The following is a 17,468-nucleotide window of genomic DNA, read 5'->3' on the forward strand; positions in this document are numbered from 1 at the left end:
GAGAACGTAGGCACCAAAGAATCTAAAGCATTAGTTTTTGTTAATGTGCCAGCTCTACACTGAGAGCACAGCAGTGAGCCGTGAGTTCAGCTCTTCAGAGAGGATGCCATGAAGTAGATGGTCCCTCAGAGCTGCCGTTAATATCTGGAGAGTCTTGGTCTACTTTAAACTGTTTTGCACAGCTCCCCCGACCCCCAGTGGGTGCTGGCAAACCCTGAGCCAGAGCTCTTGACATTTGTGAAGAGGTTCACTGACAGCCTGGCCAGTCGGAGTGGCTGGTCAGGGATGAGGCCTAGGAAGGGGCCCACTGCAGTGACAGCCTAGGAGGCTGGGATCACCACCTGAACAGCCCCCAGCCTTCCTGTGGGAGCCAGTTGGGTGCAGACATGCCCATGAGCTCCCTGATCATCTCCAGATAGTTTGCCTCCCCCTCCCAGCAGCCCCATTTAATGAGTCATGCGACTCACGCTGGCACAACCTGTATTTCTCACTCTTCCTTTGCATAGTGTCATAGTGGAGGCGGAGGAGACCCTTGTCACGGGGCCATTGTGGGGATTGGAGGGCCAGTGTCACTCAGTCTCACAAATGAAAGCAGTTTCAGGCTGTGACCCTGTCATTTGAGTGTCAGTGGTGAGTCACTGCCTTAACATCAGAGAACAGCCTGGTGCTCCTGCAGCCCCTTCCCTTTGATTACACATGTATTATGTGTGGTGGCTGCCTTGTCCTACCGCAGTAGAAGTTCCATGAGGGCAGACCTCCCCAGGGGCTTCTGGTGCCAGATACAACACTTGGAATGGAGCTCAGGGAAGGTTGGATGGGGGCTGGGTCAAAAGATGCATCAATTTTTTGGAAGCCAGTCCAGACCCAAGGGAGAGCTCCTGTCTGAGCTGCTGTGCGTGTCTGAAAGCTTTGCTGGGAGTTGGGGCCTCCCTGTCAATCCTTCCTCAACTGGTGGAATCAGGGACTTTGTGTGGTTGCCCCATGGAACCTCCTCGTATATTCACATCTAGACACTGGAGCTATTGGCATTTCAGGAACATGACTCATTTCACTTTGGAATTTAGAAATAGAAATGTATTTGGAGCAGACGAGGAAGCAGAAAACAGCAGCTGTTCCAGCCTATTTGTTTTGATGTATGTGTTTGGGGCTGCTTTAGACACCATGACCTAAGCCTGAGAAGTGGAAGGAAATGTCAGCCTCACCAGGTCTCCTGTTGGACTGTCCCAAGAATCGGCAAGGCAAGGTTGCTGGACTAGGGCAGGAGCATTGTGGGACCTGTCTCACCTGTGGCCATTGTTCTTGCAGGTGCCGGTGAAGCACGTGTACCGTGTGCTTCAGTGTCAGGAGGAAGAGCTCACACAGATGGTGTCCACCATGTCCGATGGCTGGAAGTTTGAGCAGGTGAAGGCCCTTCTGTCACTCTCTCACAGGCTGAGTTGATGTGAGCCTGTTCATTACAATGGCTCCACCTGGGTCCTTAGGGCTGCTGGCCCCAAGAACCAGTATGTAATGAGGCATTGGGCACCTGTGGTTTCTGGAAACTTGGTTTACTGGCACCTCTCACAAATAGCAGCCTGTTGCCTTGGTGTTTGGGTGGGGAAGGCAGAGTTGTTCTTAGAGCACCTCCAACCCCTCCCCAGCTTCCTCCTCATTCATTCTGCAGTTATTCTTGCTCTAACCCATTCTTTTGGGGGGACTGTTCTTTGAGCTTCTGTCTGGCATCTAGTATGTGTGTGGTTGATATCCTGACCACGTCCTGACCACATCCTGGCCTGGCCTCAGCTCCCTGTCCCAGCTCATGTCTGCCTGGCCCCTCCTTGCTGGCTAAGCAGACGGTGCTTTGGCCTCTTTTGTTGCTGGGGTGGCACAGATGCCCTTCCCGGTGGAGCTGTTCTGTAGCCCTCCAGCCCCTTTCTTGTCCTTGATTGGAAAGATGCTGTGGATGCCCCTCCACTTTCCTCCACTCTGCTCTTGCCACAGGCTGGGACTGATGGGACAACGTGTGAGTGCTGGGTCCTCTTCCCTGCTCTTCCTCCCTCCCTGCAGCTCTATATACTGCCTCTCGTCCTGTGCAGCTGCACTTGGTACCTCTGGCCTTGGAACACATCAAGGGTGTTCTCTGAGTGGCCAGCACTTTCCTACTAGTTTGTTGTTGCTATTCCACTTTTTTAGGCAGAGACTCTGAAGTTTGGGCTTGTGACCCTATTTGGTCTCCAGCCCAGGTACTAGCTGTGAAGGGCGGATACTGAGGCTGTGACCCCCAACCCCACATAGTTGACTGCCACCCTCAGCAGGCCCCCTCTGGCCTCTGGGAGTTCCCTCTGTTGCCAGCCTCCATCTGGGGCAGGTACATGGTGAGTGGTGCTCCCCAGAGACAGTATGGGAAATTACCTGGTCGCCTCAGCATCCTTCCTAATAAAGTCCACCCCTACTCTTCGGGTCTTTTGAAATAATGGATTGCATTGTAGAGCACTTGGAGTCTCCTTAAACTGTCACTAAACACAAGTGCAGTCAGTGTTTGTGTCCCTCCTTCCTTCCTGGGAGCAGCTACCAGGGCTGCTCTGTGTGTCCCTGTTCTGATGGTATTGCAGCTTGCCCTGCCCTGCCCTTGCACTGGGGAGTCCAGGCAGGGTCCTGTGGTCTGCATGTGTGTTTCTCGTGCTCTGACCTCATCAAAATCCCTCCAGACTCATGAAGAAACAACAGTCTCCTACTAGCCCTGGGGAGGCCAGGCCAGGATGTTGTCCCTTGGTGTGCTGCCTGGACAAGGGTTAGAGAGATGGGAGCTGCAATCACCAGTGCAGGCTCTGTGAACTAGTTCACCTTCAAGTGGAGATAAGCGCCTCTGTGGCTCCTGCTGGGAGGGAGAGAGCACCTCCTGCCTTTTGCATGGGCACCCCCCTCCACATGACCAGCTTTGGGACTTTGTCCTTAGTTCTTCTGAGTGGATCCTAAATCCATTGAAAACAGCTGGGTCCTCTCTTCTCCTCAACTTTTATGCCCTTTGCCTGGTTTGTCCCATGGGGGGCATTGTTCATGCCAGCAAAAGCCTAGAACCAGAGTCATGTTTTTGTTTGAAGAGAAATGCTTTACTCTGAGAAGCAGGAGTTGGACCTGCTGCAGGGGACGTGGGGTCAAAGCCCAAGCCCAGCAAGGTGGCAGGATTGAACCCAGGGTCTCCCAGTGGTCAGTGACGAGGGCAGAACAAGGTTCTAAGAGAGGTTTGGAGGAGGCTTGCATGCCTCGTGAGAACATGGTCTCCAGACAGACCTGGTTATAAGTGACTGCACACCCACTGCCCTGTCTGTGCCAGGGTCAGACACCACTGTGGTCCAAAGATGGCAGGGCCCATCTCCTGAGGGGCCTGTGAACCTAGAACAGACTTCCAGAGACGCAGGGAGAACGTGTCCGCCCTTTTTCTGTGGGCCCCTGTGCTTTCTCCTCCTCTGACCATGCTGGCCTCCCCACTCCAAATGTCCCTCACTTGGCTGCGCCCACCTCCTCCACTTTGTCCTTCCCCCACCCTTGCACTCAGAGCCCCCTCCTGCCCCTGGCCTCTCTTATGAGCAGAGATTCATACTTAGGGAGGCCAGAGATTGCAGAGCCTTCCAGGTGTTTGTTGGCTCGATTATTATGTCATTGATGGTCTTACTATTTTAGTGGTTTTGTTCTGATTAACCATGCATTTAAAAGTACCAAAGCCCTCGGTGGCCCTGGGATAGGCCGGGCAGGCAGGTCTGCCCTTGGCCCCTGCATGGTTGTGGTATTGACTGGGAAGCCCCCGGAAATGTGGACTCCCACAGACTAAGACTGAGATATATGGGAGCCACAGCTTCCTAGCATCTATCTTTGAGATTCAGGCAACTCTGTCCTCTGTGGCCCTTCACTGCCAGCCTTCCCTCCCGCCACCAGCATGTAGTCCTTCTCAGTAAGCAGTCCCAGGGGGAAGAAGGGCCTCTCCTGGTTTCTCCTGGGAAGGCCTGGTGGCTGCGGTGAGAAGCGGAGTGTCTGGGAGCTTGTCCTCATGTGTGCATGTGCTTGTGCTCACACATGTGTGATCTGGGCCTGTGTGAAGGGAGCAGCTGGTGTGCTAGATGTCCCAACTCTGCTGTCTGTCTGAGAGGGAGTCTGAGCATGATTCCCTCTGCCTGCTATCCTCTCTACCCTGCGTCATGCTTCCTTCTCCCTCTGGTCAGCCAGCATCTCTTGGGTGCCCAGAAACTCTGAAAAGAGCTGACTGTCCTGCAGAGAAGGCCTGTCTCGCATGAAGTGTGTGTGTGGTGGTATTGCAGGTATGGGTATGTATGTGTCCGAGTACGGATGTGTCAGGACTTTATTTTCCCTAAATTCACTAAAAATCTCTTGGCTGAAACGAGTCCCTTAATCTTTCCAAGCGTTGGCTGTCTTTGCCACGGATTTTTGCAGGAGCTTCGTTGGGGGTGGCCTGGTCCTGAGCTGGGTGTGTATGTGGCTCTGCCCACATCACACCTGCCTTCTCTCCTCTCAGCTGGTCAGCATTGGCTCTTCCTACAACTATGGGAGTGAAGACCAGGCTGAGTTCCTCTGTGTGGTTTCCAAGGAGCTGCACAACTCCCCGTACGGCACGACCAGCGAGCCCAGCGAGAAAGCCAAGGTGAGTGACTTCGGGCCAGTGGGCAGGCAGCAGCCATGGGTACTCTGGCCTCCTGTCAGTAGAGGGGATTTGTGAGGGTGTAAGATGCCCTTTGTAGGGTTGGCCATTTTCTCAGAACTTTATCATTTCTTGCTGTTCTCATCACACTCCCGCTGTGCAGGCTCCCGGGCGGCTTGCTCACCTGTGCTTCTTGTTCATCATCACATAATACTTGCATGAGTGTCAGAAGCCGAGTCCTGTAATGAAGGACATATATTGTCCCGCAGGATGTGGGTGGTGGATATAAAGGGTCTTTGTACACAGCCTCCCTAACAGGGTGAGCCCTTGTGGCTTCTGCAGCCTACATGCTCTGCCAGCTCCCTCTTCTAAAGGGCAGAGTTGCCCCTGGAAGTTTTGTGGCTGTGCTTTTAAGTAATACCAGCACTGTGGGCTGTTTTACTGGGGGTCTGGGACTAGTGTGCTGCTGGGAGGGGCCCCTGAGTGACACCGGCCTTGGCCACACCTGCTGTTATTTGGGAGTTGAGTTTGGTTTGTAAAAAGGGTGGATCCTGCAGGTTCTGTTATTTTGGAGCCCATAGAGTGTTTCCTTGGTCTGGTACAGGCCAGTCGTTTTGTAAACTGACATCGCTTCTGGGTGCTGGCTCTTATCTCTCGTGGGGAGGGAAGTGTAGTCAGGGAAAAAGTGGAATTGCCATGTCATTTGCTTTTGGGTTAGCCTCGTGGCAGGGAGCAATGGCTGGTCTTGCCCAGAGGTGAAAGATTCTAGTGGCATCTCCTCTGGGTTTATTTCTGAGGTCAGGGATTCCAGGACAGGCAGAACCTAGCATTGGCCTGGGCTGGTTCTACCTGGCAGGACTTCCGGATCTTTGAACCAGATGGTGGCCGGACAGCCCTGCAGCCAGCTCAGGAGGATTTGGGGGGGTCTGAGTGGCCTTGGCAGAATCCACGACAGGATAGTGTGAGGATTGGTGCAGGTTCCTGTGGTGCTGGGCAGCAGGCAGGCATGTGGGGTATGAAGGAGTTCTGGAGCCAGCCCGGGGGACATGCTTCCTGCAGAAACTGGGGTGGAAGGTGACCCCACCTCCCTGCAATCCCCCAGCCTCATGAGGAGGCACTCTCTCTCTGAGCAATTGCAGGACTCTTTTGTAAGCTGTTTATTTTTAGAAGCTTTTATTTCTGAAATTGAAAAGTTTTCATAGTCGAACTCACTAGGGCAAATGCCCTAACTCATTTCCCTCAGTTGGCCTTTTAGCTGCAGAAAAAAATGCATCTGTGCTATGGGGGAACTCCAAGCATGACCCCAAATCCTTTTGCCATTGAAAACACAGCCCTTTTCTCTCTCTAAAAATACCTTGCTCTGAAGTGTGGTGGCCACAGTGACTTCTGAACAAGGTCAGTGGCAGAAGCTCCCCAAGATGAGGAGTATGGTTGGGTCCTCTGAAAAGCCATGGAAAACTGTGGGGTCTGGGTCGGGGATGGTGCTTTGGGGACACCCATGTGTGACCTGGTTGTAGCAGTGCTACATGTTCTGAGAGCAGTAAGTGTCACTACTCGGGATCTGCTCACCAGATGAGAGCCTGCAGCACATGATAGCCTCCTAGTACTGATGGGTCAGCCTCCCTTCTCAAGGTAGAAGTAACTGGAGAGATGGAGAGAGCAGGTCCGTGAGCAACTCAGCAAGGGGAATGGTCCACACAAGAGCTGCCGAGTCCACCACCAGCTACACGTTCATGGACTTCCCAAACCACTCTTTGATTCCATGGTTTGCTGGAAGGACTCACAAAACTTACCACTGTTATGCTCATGGTTATGGTTTATTACAGGAAGAATAAAGCAAAGATTCAGATGCACCAGGGGAGAGTGCATGGGAACCATGCCAGACCCAGAGCTTCTTTGTGCTCCTTCATGGAGTTAGGATGCGTGGCAACATGAACAGAACATTGCCCACCAGGATGCTCCCTTAGCTTCTGAGTCCAGAGATTTTACTGGGCTTGGTCACATAGATATGATTGATAGATGATTAATCACCCTGCACCCCAAGATGAGACTGGGTGATTAATCATCTATCAGTCTCTCAATAGAGGTACCTGATGGTAGTCTCCAGCCCCCTGGCCAACTGACCCTACCCCCATCATATTGTTAGACTATCCAGTGTGGCCCCGAGGTCATGATCTCCCAGAAGCCGAAGGCAAAAGCCAGACCTCAGTCTGGGCAAGGTTCAGCTCTTCACTATGAAGGGGGAAGAAAAACTCTGGCACTCTGGAAGTGCCAGGGCCCAGGGATGATGGGGCAAGGGAGATGCCTGAGTTCTGTGTTCCTCCATGGTGTGATCTGGGAGTGTGCATTTGAGGCCCAGGCCCCCAAGATGAGGCTGTTCTGTGCTTTGCTGCAAAGTACAGCAGGAGTTCCTGGCTCTGACCACCCATGGTCCCTGAGGTCTCCCTGGGCCAGCTTCTCTCTGCTGCCTCACTGCCTTGCCCTGCACTGATGGTGTCCCCTCCTTTCCTCCCTTGCTGCATGGTATGTGCTGAACCAGAGTGATGACGAGGAGACAGGTGATGATGGGAATGACTCAGATTAAGTGTAAATATCCCTGCTGCCCTACAATGGACCCCATACCTTAGTCTCCTTGACCCAGCCCCCCTCCGCTGTATCTGTCCCATGCATGTAGTTGACAGAACTTTCCACACTAGATGCCAGCTGTATAGATCTGCATTAGAGCCAGCATGTCTGAAAGTGGGGCTATCTGTCTGTCACCTGTAGGATGCCTGTGTGGGTGGGCTTGGGACCTTGGCTGCGGTGCTTGAGAACCCTGTGTGTCATGCTTCCTCACTGTGGATGTCAGTGAGCAAGGACGGGGGCTTGTAATTTCTGGGGGCTGGACCACCCCCAGCCTGCCAGCCTTCCCATCCTGTTGCTGATCAACGGGTCAGGGCCCAAGAGTCGGGGCTGTGCTGCAGAGGGTGGATTCCAGTCCTGAAGCCAAAGCTCACAGTGCTCCAGCTCCCCAGTGCCTCGGGCAAGGGATGCTGGTGGAGAGTGTGTGTGGATCCTTCTTCGGTTGCCTCCTTAGCCCCTAGGTGCTCCTGACTTCCCTGTCACCTCCTAGTCTTTTCTCATTGCCTGATTCATAGGTCCAGCTGATTCCAGAACTCGACTGCTGTTTTCCCTTAGCAGGGACCACTTCACCTACTCCTTGTCTTGTGTACAGGAAGTTGAAGCCCAGACAGGACATGTCACAAGTTGTCAAGCTAGACATCATTCTGGGGTCCCCTGCTCCCATCAGGGCCCCCTCATGGGCTGAGCCCTGCAGGTTGAGACTGTCAGCCTCTGCCCTGGAAGGAGCTCAGAAGGACATAAGGCACTTGACAGGCCAACCTTCCAGCCATGAGAATTGTAGGCTGGGGGCTTTTCTACACTTTCAATGGACTTGGGTTTTTTTGGCGGGGGGGATTATATAAGTACATAACATCTTCAGTTTTACCCTTCCACCCACAAATCCTAAAATACATTATTTACTATTTGACCCTTGAAGAAAGTGTTTGACGAGCATGGGTCTGGACCAGCTGTCCGGACTCAGGGACATGCAGCACGAGCTCCATCTATCCCTTTAAATTTTCTAGTAGCCACATTAAGTAAGAAGAAATGTGAAATTTATGCTAATAATTTTTCTTAATCCACTATATGCAAAAAAATATTGTCATTTCAACCTAAAAAACAATTGAGATACTTGACACTTCTTCACAGACTCTGAAATCAGGCAGGTATTTGCATTCGTGGTCCTCAGTTTGGGGTGGCCACATCTTAGTTGGCTCAGCAGCACGTGGGCAGTAGACCTTGGCTTTGGCCTGCCCCAGTGGTGACCAGTGCTGGGAACTGTGATAGGAACCAGCTGGGCATTAGGGGAGCCTGCGCGAGCTCAGAGGAGCTGTACCTGCTGGTTGGCTGTGGGGTGCTGGCACTGGGCCAACATCTGAGAGGGACAAGGGGGCTTCTTTCAGTCCCTTTTTCAGTTATTGATTCTGTATCCTCTGGCCAGAGCTGCCGTGGTGGCCCTCACTCAGGTCTGACCTATGGGAGGGGTGAGTGTGGGCTGATCACAGAGCAGCCCTAGAGCTGCCCTGGCCTCCAGATCTGCCTAGACCTGTTCGTGGGGATGCTGCTCATGGTGTGTGGCCTGCCCAGGTGAGAGCTCTGTCCGGGACAGAGGGGACCGTGACTGCCACAGGTCCTGGGAGGGGTCTTCTGTCCACGTTAAAAGATAGTTGTTGGGGCTTTTTCTCTGGCGAGGCAGCCTCTCCTGTGTTGTTGTCTTATTCCCGTGCCATGTTCTGGTTGTGTAGATCTTACTGTTTTCACTGCTTAAGTCCTGCAAGCTCAGGAACTTTTCTGCTGGGCTCCCACAAAGTGAGGGCAGCTCTGTACTTCATGGGCCCCCACAGGCCCTAGCTTTCCCTGCAAACAGAAAAGAAAAGGGGCCAGCAGACCCTCCTGGGGCTGGTACTAGCACCTTGCGGGCAGGAGAGAACTGCAGGGGCTGACAGGACCTCCCGGGCTTTCCCAGTGAGCAGGCAAATCCTACTAAATCTGGGGGCTTGCCCTTGTCTGGCCTGAGGAGGGTTGTGCAGTCTGAGGCTCTGCTCACCCAGCACAGTGGAAGGTACGCCTTGCAGAGACTGTAGCATGGGCTCTCTGAGCAGTCCCAGAGCTCACAGAGACTCAAGGGGCACAGGGCTGTGGACCAAAGTGGGTAGAAGGGTGTTAGGGGACAGCTGGAACAACTCCCGAGAACTTGTGCCTTCCCTTGAGTTACTTGGATGAACCCTAGGTGACTGAGGGATGGCCACCCTGCTTGGGGCAGCTTCCCTTGCTGGTAAGTCAGGGGCCAGCAAGACACTTGCTGTGAGCTTGAGATCTTTGCTGGCTGCCTGCAGGGCCTTGCTGAAAGGTAGTGAATCTCACTCTGGCCAGCGTGTCAATGTGGATCTGGGCCTGGCACGAGCAGGGCTGGCTCCCTTCCAGGGCATATCACCGTGCTATGCCTGGGCACACGGTGTCCTTGAAGCCATACCTCTCTCAGCTCTGAAATTCAAGTGCAGAAAGCCCCAGGGCAGCTCACTCTTAACACTGCTGATGGGATCCCAGGGAGGGTAATCTTACAGTATTGGCCTTGGCTAGGGTGGGCCAGGCCAGGTCCTGTGGCCTTTCTGTCCAGGTTACCTGATGCTTAGTATCGAAATAGCAACATTTGCTGGTTCTGAAGCCCTCCTCTGGGGACATAGGGTGGTCCCACCCCCTCCACCTGGCCTGTGTGGGGTTTGACGCCGTAGGCATTTGCCAGTGCACAAGCCTGTCCCCAGGTGGCTCCAGACCTTTGGAGCTCCCCCGGTCCAATTTGGAGGTGGAGGGAGTGCACAGATGATTCCAGTGGTGAGAGAAAGGCTGGGGTGGGGTGGGAGGGCGAGGGGCAGCAGGCTTTTCCGGGTCGGCAGTGGGGTCAGGTATGTGTTCCAGAGAGTCCTTTCTGGCTGCAGTGAGGAGGGAGCTGGCACTTTTGAGGTGGGCAGTCCAGTCACAGGGAGGCCGAGCACTGTGCAGCAAGGCATGAGCCCAGTCAGGCAGCACGCAGCGAGCTGGTGGGTGTGGGTGTAGGGGTGAAGGGGCAGGCGGTCCTAGGATTGTGGGTTGTGTGACCAGATGCAGGGTAGAGGAGACATGGTTTGCAGTGCGGCACGAAAGAAGGAAGAGTGGCAGGTTGGGGTGAGGATCTCTGGAATCTGGGGGCCCCGGTTGTACATGTGTCTGCAGCCTAGAATCAAGCTAGGCTGGAGAGGGACTTGGGAGTTGGTGCCTGTCGGGTGGGCAGTTAAGGCCCTGGGTGGGCTCTGGCACCCTTCAGAGAGGAACAGAAGGTGTTATTGAGGGAGATGCTACTGGCAGTCCCTGGGGCCTGATAAGGAGCTGTATCCCCTCTAGCTATGCCTGTGTGTCTCAGGACTTGTGGAGGAAGCCCAGGGAGGCACCTGGTGGAGGTTGGGGGGCGTGCCTGTCTGATGTCAGGTTGGACAGAGAATGTGGAGAGTTGGAGGGGCCAGTGCCTTGTGCAAACCAGGAGATATGTGAGCCAGACCTCCACAGCGAGGGTCAACTGGGCTGGGCCCCAGCCTGTTCTCAGACCCTGGCTATGGTGCTGGCTTCCTCAGGCCCCTCTGCTGAGTTGTCTGTAGGCCAAGTGGAATCTGTGGGCTCCACTCCCTGGAGCAGGGCACTTGATTCTAGGGCTGCATAGCTCCTGCCTCCCTGTGCAAGACCCAAGTTCTCATTCTCTGCATTTGACATTTTCAGATTTTGCAAGAACGAGGTTCAAGGATGTGAGGAACAAGTGTTGACAGCTGAAGAAACATTTTACTTTTTCCAAGATGCAATGAACTGCCATATCGAGGAAGCTTGGCCGTGAGAAGAAACCTGCTTTTAACAATTTCTATAGAGATTTGGGTGTGAATCCTTTTTTGCCTCTGAGATGGGTGGTGAGAGGCGTGACCAGCTGCCTGAGGCCAGGCATCCCCCATTAGGAGGAAGTGTGCTGGCCAGGAGGGCATTCCTCTAGGGGCCTTCGCTGGTTTTTCCAAGTGCCACACAGGCCTGAGGCAGGATGCTCCTGACCAACCCCTTTAATCACCGAAGATCATTTAAAGGATAGCGTTCTTGGTGCTACATAAACAGCCTGTACTGGACCCTGGGCCTTGCTGGTAGGAAGTGGACGCAGTGCTGTGGCCCTGGGCCCTGGGTGTCCGCTGGTCACCCATGCCGCACCAGGCCCTGGTTCTTGGGTCAGAGTCGTGCCCAGGTGTGGCTGGTTGGTGGTTTCTCACAGCCTTGAGCAGCTTTTGACAGAGGTGGCCTCCGTGTGTTCACTACTTTCTGGGCCCCTACCCTAAGGCTGGGCCTTCTTCAGAGCCTTGCTCCTCTGGCCTGACCTGGCTGGAACAGTCAAGGCTTCTCCATTTGTATTTTCCAGGCGAGAGACCTTTGTATCTCTTATTTCCCCGTGTGGATAGACTTCCCAATGTTTTTACTTTCTAGAAATGCCTAAAAGTGTTGCTGCATTTTGGATTGATCTATTAAGTCACTTAAAGGGAGGTGGAAATTTTATCTCGTTCATCCCACCCACGGCTCATAAGGAACCTGGCGCTCATCAGTGCCTTTGTCTTGCCTGGGATGGAGGTGTGAGTGGGAGGCCTGTCCATCTGGCTTCTGGAGCTGACACCCCGGGTCACGTTAAAAATTGGATGTTTACAGCGCATCACAAATATTTCTCTTTCTCGCCAGCTCGTTCATTTTCTTTGTATAACTATGCAGTTCTCTCTGATATTTCTGGGATATTTGAGACTTCTCACATGGGCTCTGCCCACCTGACATGACATTGGAGCTACTAGGATTCCTTTAAAACCCACTATCCACATGCTTTGAGAACAGACCTTTCTGAGCTGGTCGTGGGGACTGTCAGATTCTGGGGCACCTGGCTCGGACAAGCAACTCTCTGCTTCCTGACCTTGGGCCTCCCAGGGGAGCTGTGCACACTGGCACTGGGGCTGCTGACACATCAGGCAGAGGCTCTGACGTCCAGTTTCAAATGCTTCCGGAGGCATCTCACCTGTGCCCTCTTCTTTGCCAATAAATAACATGATTAACCAAGTTCTTCAGCACCTAGGACTTACCTACTCCTTTTTGTAAGGTCTGTTGTATGTTGTTAAATGTTTGGCTTCAACCATTTATAGCAACCTTTCTATAGGGCATATTTAGCTCCTGGTGACCCGTTCTCCTCATGGAGCCTTGGGAGGTGGGCAGCCTTAGCTGGCCTCCGGGTATACCTGTGAGGCGCTGCTGGTTGCTCATTGTTGTTTAATTTGTGACCTTGACATTATAGGTAGGCTTTTTTTTTTTTTTTTAATTTAAAGATATTAAGACTTAATTCACTAAAATTTATTCTAAGGGGATATTTATACTTTTATACTTTTTTAGGTATCCGTATTTTATCAGCTTACAGTTTAATGCCTAAGTTTCCCCTGAAAATAGCAAATAAAATTGTGTATTTATGAATGAGCAGAGCAACTGTTAGTGTCTTAAAATGCATGGAAAAGCTCTTGGTGTCACTGGGCATGGTCAGAGGCCAGGGTGGAACTGGGCTGCCCGCCTGTCTGTTACTGTTCAGCCTGGAGGCTGGCTGGGGGATTAGTACAGCACACACCCAGGAACAAGGAGATCATCTTTGAGTGACTTTTTTAAAAGTACTGATGCCTCTTCAAGTTAAATGTGTCCACCTCTTTTGTCTCTTACTCTGGCCAGAAGCACCAGCTTCAAATTCTTTCATGTCCTTGGGTATTCCGAGCCCGCTGCCCCCAACTCCCCACCCCACCCCCCACAGTCGCCCTGGCTCCCACTGGTGGCTTCTGTGAGACAGCTTCTGGGATGCTCTCCATCCTTTAGGGACATTCCTGTTCCACTGTTTCCTGGAGAGCTCTGGCTCCGTGCGGCTAGCTAGGATGTCCTTGGCCCCAAGATGCTGTTGGGCTTTCCAACTTGTAGTCTCTCGGAGTGTCTGTCCTGTTTCCAGGTGTGTGGCCTGCCTGGCCAGGGATCTTAAGGTCCTGGGCGGGGTACCTGTTCTGCCTTCCCAGGCTGGGGGTTGGGCTTTTCAGCACTTGGTGTACAGCTCAGGACCCATGGGAAAGGGCTCCAAGTTCTGCTCTGAGGAATTTGCTTTCTGAACAGACTAAATTTGTATCACCCAGCTCCCTGACACCAACAACGAACCTGGACATGCCTCTGGTTCCTGCGACAGGTGGGTACTTGGGAGAGGTTCCAGAGTATCTCCGGTGTCCCCATCAAAGCCATGAGCTTATCTTGTGTTGGAGCAAAGGACTGAAAAGGAGACATCCATCTAATCTGGGCCCCGAGGTTGAGGAGGGAGCCCCGCCCCTTGGACCTTGCCCTCCAAGCTAGCCTGCCTGCCATCTCGGTGTGTGGGGAGGGGAAAGTGACACAGCTCTCGGGGCCACCAGCCCTGTAGCTCCAGGAAGCTAGAGGACAGGACAGGAGAGGAAGGCAGGTGCTTGGTGTGTGCAGGCCCCCTGCATGGGTATCTGGCTGCTGGGCTTCCTGCAGAGCACATGCCTGGAACTTTCCAGGGCTCTGCGCAGGGGCAGGCACCACCCCTTGACATCTTGCCTTGCCTCTCCTCTCCCTGCATTTACTTGTGTCCACCCAGCAGGTGCTTCTGGCATCTTTCACCCTCCCCTGAGCCAGTGGCAGTAAGTGGCTGGTGTCCCATTACCTATCAGTCCCTGAGCCCAGTTGAGGCAATAAAGGGCTGAGCCAACAGGGCAGCTGTTTGTTCATCCCACAAACAGCTGAGCCTGTGTGCTCAGGCCTGTGGGTACTGGGGCACAGGTGCTTTGAAGCTTCTGGGGTCTGCATCCTTTAGCAGAAGCAGCTCTGCTCCAATACCTTTGGAGTAAACTGTGATTCCCTGAGACAACCTGAAAATCCGCATGCTGATGCACAACCCCCAGGTGAGGAGAGATGGGTCTTTGGCTTTGGGGCCTTTGATTTTCATCCCTTCTTTGTCTTCCCCTCCTCCATGCCTCATGAGCACCTGAGCTCTGAATGGTAGCATCAGACCTGGGGCCCAGCTCACGGCACACAGCCAGTCCTATGACATCAGAGCCATGGTTGATCTCTGGTCCTTGAGGCCAGAAAGGGTCTAGGGTCCTGGCCCAACAGTTTTTCTTCCTGGGGCTCCTGTGAGCTAGTCATAAGGCTTATGGGTGCATGCCCATGTGTGGGTGTGTGTGGTGTGTGTGCATGTGTGTGGATTTCTAGACTCGGTTATGGCCCTCAGGAGGGGTATCTGGTCCCTCCTCAGCTCTTGCTTTACCTGTAGGATGCTGCGGTTGCTACACGGTGGGCCTTTCATCGTGGTCCCTGCCCAGGGTTGGACCTACTCCCTTTTGCCCCTCTGCGGGGCAGCAGACAGTCTCCAGTTCTCCAAAGCGTTCTTTGGGCTGCTGACCTAACCCTGGCACCACCACCCACCACCTGGCAGATGGCTCTGAGGCACTGCTTGGCAACAGTGTGGCAAGCTGTGTTTGAGCTGTGCCCCTGCCAAGGATGGGAAAGGGGACTGGTGACAGATGGGGGCGTGTGTCTCCTTAATCTTTCACAACACTAAGCTTGCCATGAACTATGAAAGGCATGAAATAAACCTGCTTTCCCTTTAAATCTCCTGGTCTCTTCTAGAGTGTTTGCCTTTCCTGTCCATAGTCCTCTGGTCAAGCATCTGCCCTGGGTCTGGGCAGAAACTTGGGGGAGCCCAGGGTTGGGGGAACTGTGTCCTGGGTTATGCACTGGCCACCACCTTGCCGCTTGCCGCAGCTCCGTGGCTGCATCAGGGGCCCTACCCAGGGACCTCAGTCTGGCTCTCCCAACCCAGCTGTGTGTGGTGTCGCTGAGGGCTAGGCTGCCTGTTAGCCCCACAGGACCTGGGCAGACCCCTGCCCTGCAGGAGGAGGATTGAGGGGATACTTGGGGACCCCACAGCGTCCAGAAAGCTGGGACAGCAGAGAGGAGGAGACAAAGATGGGATGGGGAGTCCTCCAAGGGGAGCCTGGTCCTCACCCATCTCCAGGCAGCGAGGCTTCCTTCTGGCCTCGCCACAGAGGCTGCAGAGGGACTTCCCTCCAGAAACCATCTAATCTCTAACCAACCCCCTACCACAGAACCTGAAGCTTTTTAATACCTCCAGAGCAGGGGGGCTGAGGTCAGCCAAGCCTTTTTCCAAGGCTTCTGGACCCACGGCATACCCTGGTCCCAGCCTGAATGACCCAGAACTTGCCTCCAGGGCTGCCCTCAGGACACTCATAGTTTGGTTTCACCCCGCAACCCTCCTGCCTGGGCCTTGGTGTACCTGCTGCTCCCTGAGGGACTCAGAGCCCATCTCTGGCCTAGAGAAGGAGTGCAGCAGGCAGCCTAGTCCCCAGGGGGTCACAGAGCGGCCAGGAGGTAAGTGGGGCCACTATGAGCTTCTGCCAGTCATTGCACCTCCCAGTAATACTCTCTGCTTGGAGGCAGGGATGCGCTGAGAAAAGTGGAACGCCAGGGGGAATTGAGTGTTCCCACTCTGCCCCCAGGGACAGTCCACAGCAGGTGCTTGCTAAGTGATTATTGATTCATTCCATAAATATCCAGGCCTGCTTGCTTCCCGGCACTGGGCAGGCAAGCTGTGCCTGTATATGCACAGGCACGTATGTGCATGCGCTTGTGTATGCATGGCTGTTTCTGTGTGCATGTATGCACGTGCACTTGTGCACACTAGTATGAGTCTGTGGGTGTGCGTGTGTAGTGTACTAGTGGGTATGTGGACATGTGTGAGGAGGCATGGGTATGCACGTGTCTGCATGAATGTGCATACGGGTGTGCTAGAGAGTGTGTTCATGGAAGTGTAGATCTGTGTGTGCAAGGCAGCAGTAAACGCATCCCTGCCCTCCTAAGGAGCCTCGTCCCGTTCATTATTGTTTACCATGGCAGGTAAGGCCAGGTACCTCTTGAGACTCAGTCCACATCGGAGGAAGAGCTGACCATCTGGCCATGTAAGAGGCCTGCTGTGGGCGTGCTTGAGCCAGCCCGCGGACCTGAGGCTGTCCCGTGGGCAGACATGCCATCACAGCAAGGCCAGGGCGTACTGGATGCCAGAGCTCCAGAGATCTGTGTTGGGTTCCTGGTGGTGACAAGCTGCTAAAGGGCACACTGGGAAGGACAGATCCAGGCAGATTTTGTGGGGTTGCTGATGACAGGAGGAGGCAGGAGAGGGTGTGGACACAGAGCTGGGCCCAGGCCAGGCAGCAGGCCTGGGGTGGGTGCTCTTTATGCAGGACTCTGTCTCCTTTCTGAATTTGGCGGGGAGGGTGTCCTCGCATAAACCTTTGAAGACACCAGCAAGTATGGCCTGAATCCCCAAACTCTGGAAGGAGGAAGAAGGCATCTTGGCTCAGGGAACTGCCAAAGTTTCAGCCTCCATGACCCTAAGCGGCCTGGGCCTTGCGTCTGTGTGACATCTGTCATAACTCTGCCCACGCAGTGTTTGGACTTGATGGGCCATGATGGTCCCTGCATCCCAGAGGTTTGGGGAAGTCCAGCCTCCTGGGGCGTTGGGTCTGCAGGGCCCCAGTGAAGCTGTCACCAGGGAATTTGAAGGATGATATGGAACCTCAGAGGGAGGCAAGCAGGCACTGGAGGCCAGGGCAGGACCCACATCACCGTCTCCCTGCCACATCCTCTGGCAGATTCACCATCCACCCAGAGGCAGGTGAGGGTGCTGTCTCACATTACAGGAGAGAAATGGGCTCAGAAGGGACAGTGATTTGTTCCATGTCTCCCAGTAGATGTGAACCCCAACTCCAGTCCCCCACCCCCACAGCTTTGGGCTCAACAGTGGGAAGGGGGAGGCTGAGGGAGGGGTAGAGGAAAATGGGAGTCAAGGGGAACCTGGGGAATAGGGACCCCCTGGAGGGGCCCCTGCCTCCTCCCCATGGGAATAGGAAACCATGATTATTGGAGAAGTCTTGGGGTGATTCAGACAGAAAGAGGGGGCTGTGATTCCCCCACACCCCACAAAACTCCTCCCCCAGGACCCTCTGCCAGTTACCTCCTGTTCTTTCTGCTGTGAGGGTAGTGTTGGCAAGGACAATGAAGCAGGTAGGCGTGGGAGCCCGGAAGCCTCCTGTTAGGGCGTCTTGGGGGCAGGTGTCATGGGACACTGAGGACCTGAACCCCAGTG

At 54.0% G+C, this 17,468-nt stretch overlaps 1 protein-coding gene across 1 annotated transcript in view; it reads left to right on the forward strand.

Moving 5' to 3' along the window:
• Positions 1 to 12,684, forward strand: part of KCTD5 (potassium channel tetramerization domain containing 5) — a 28,784-nt gene extending 16,100 nt beyond the window's left edge. The window contains exons 4-6 of the mRNA XM_054589448.1: positions 1,306 to 1,401; positions 4,508 to 4,633; positions 10,979 to 12,684. Of these exons, the coding sequence (XP_054445423.1) occupies positions 1,306 to 1,401; positions 4,508 to 4,633; positions 10,979 to 11,008 (252 nt within the window). The 3' untranslated portion in view covers positions 11,009 to 12,684. The remainder of the gene's footprint in view (positions 1 to 1,305; positions 1,402 to 4,507; positions 4,634 to 10,978) is intronic.
• The last annotated feature ends 4,784 nt before the right edge of the window (positions 12,685 to 17,468 follow it).

Source organism: Pteronotus mesoamericanus, unplaced genomic scaffold (genome assembly GCF_021234165.1).
Source record: "Pteronotus mesoamericanus isolate MK-2021 breed Mesoamerican mustached bat unplaced genomic scaffold, CSHL_Meso_final scaffold_167, whole genome shotgun sequence".
NCBI lineage: Eukaryota > Metazoa > Chordata > Mammalia > Chiroptera > Mormoopidae > Pteronotus > Pteronotus mesoamericanus.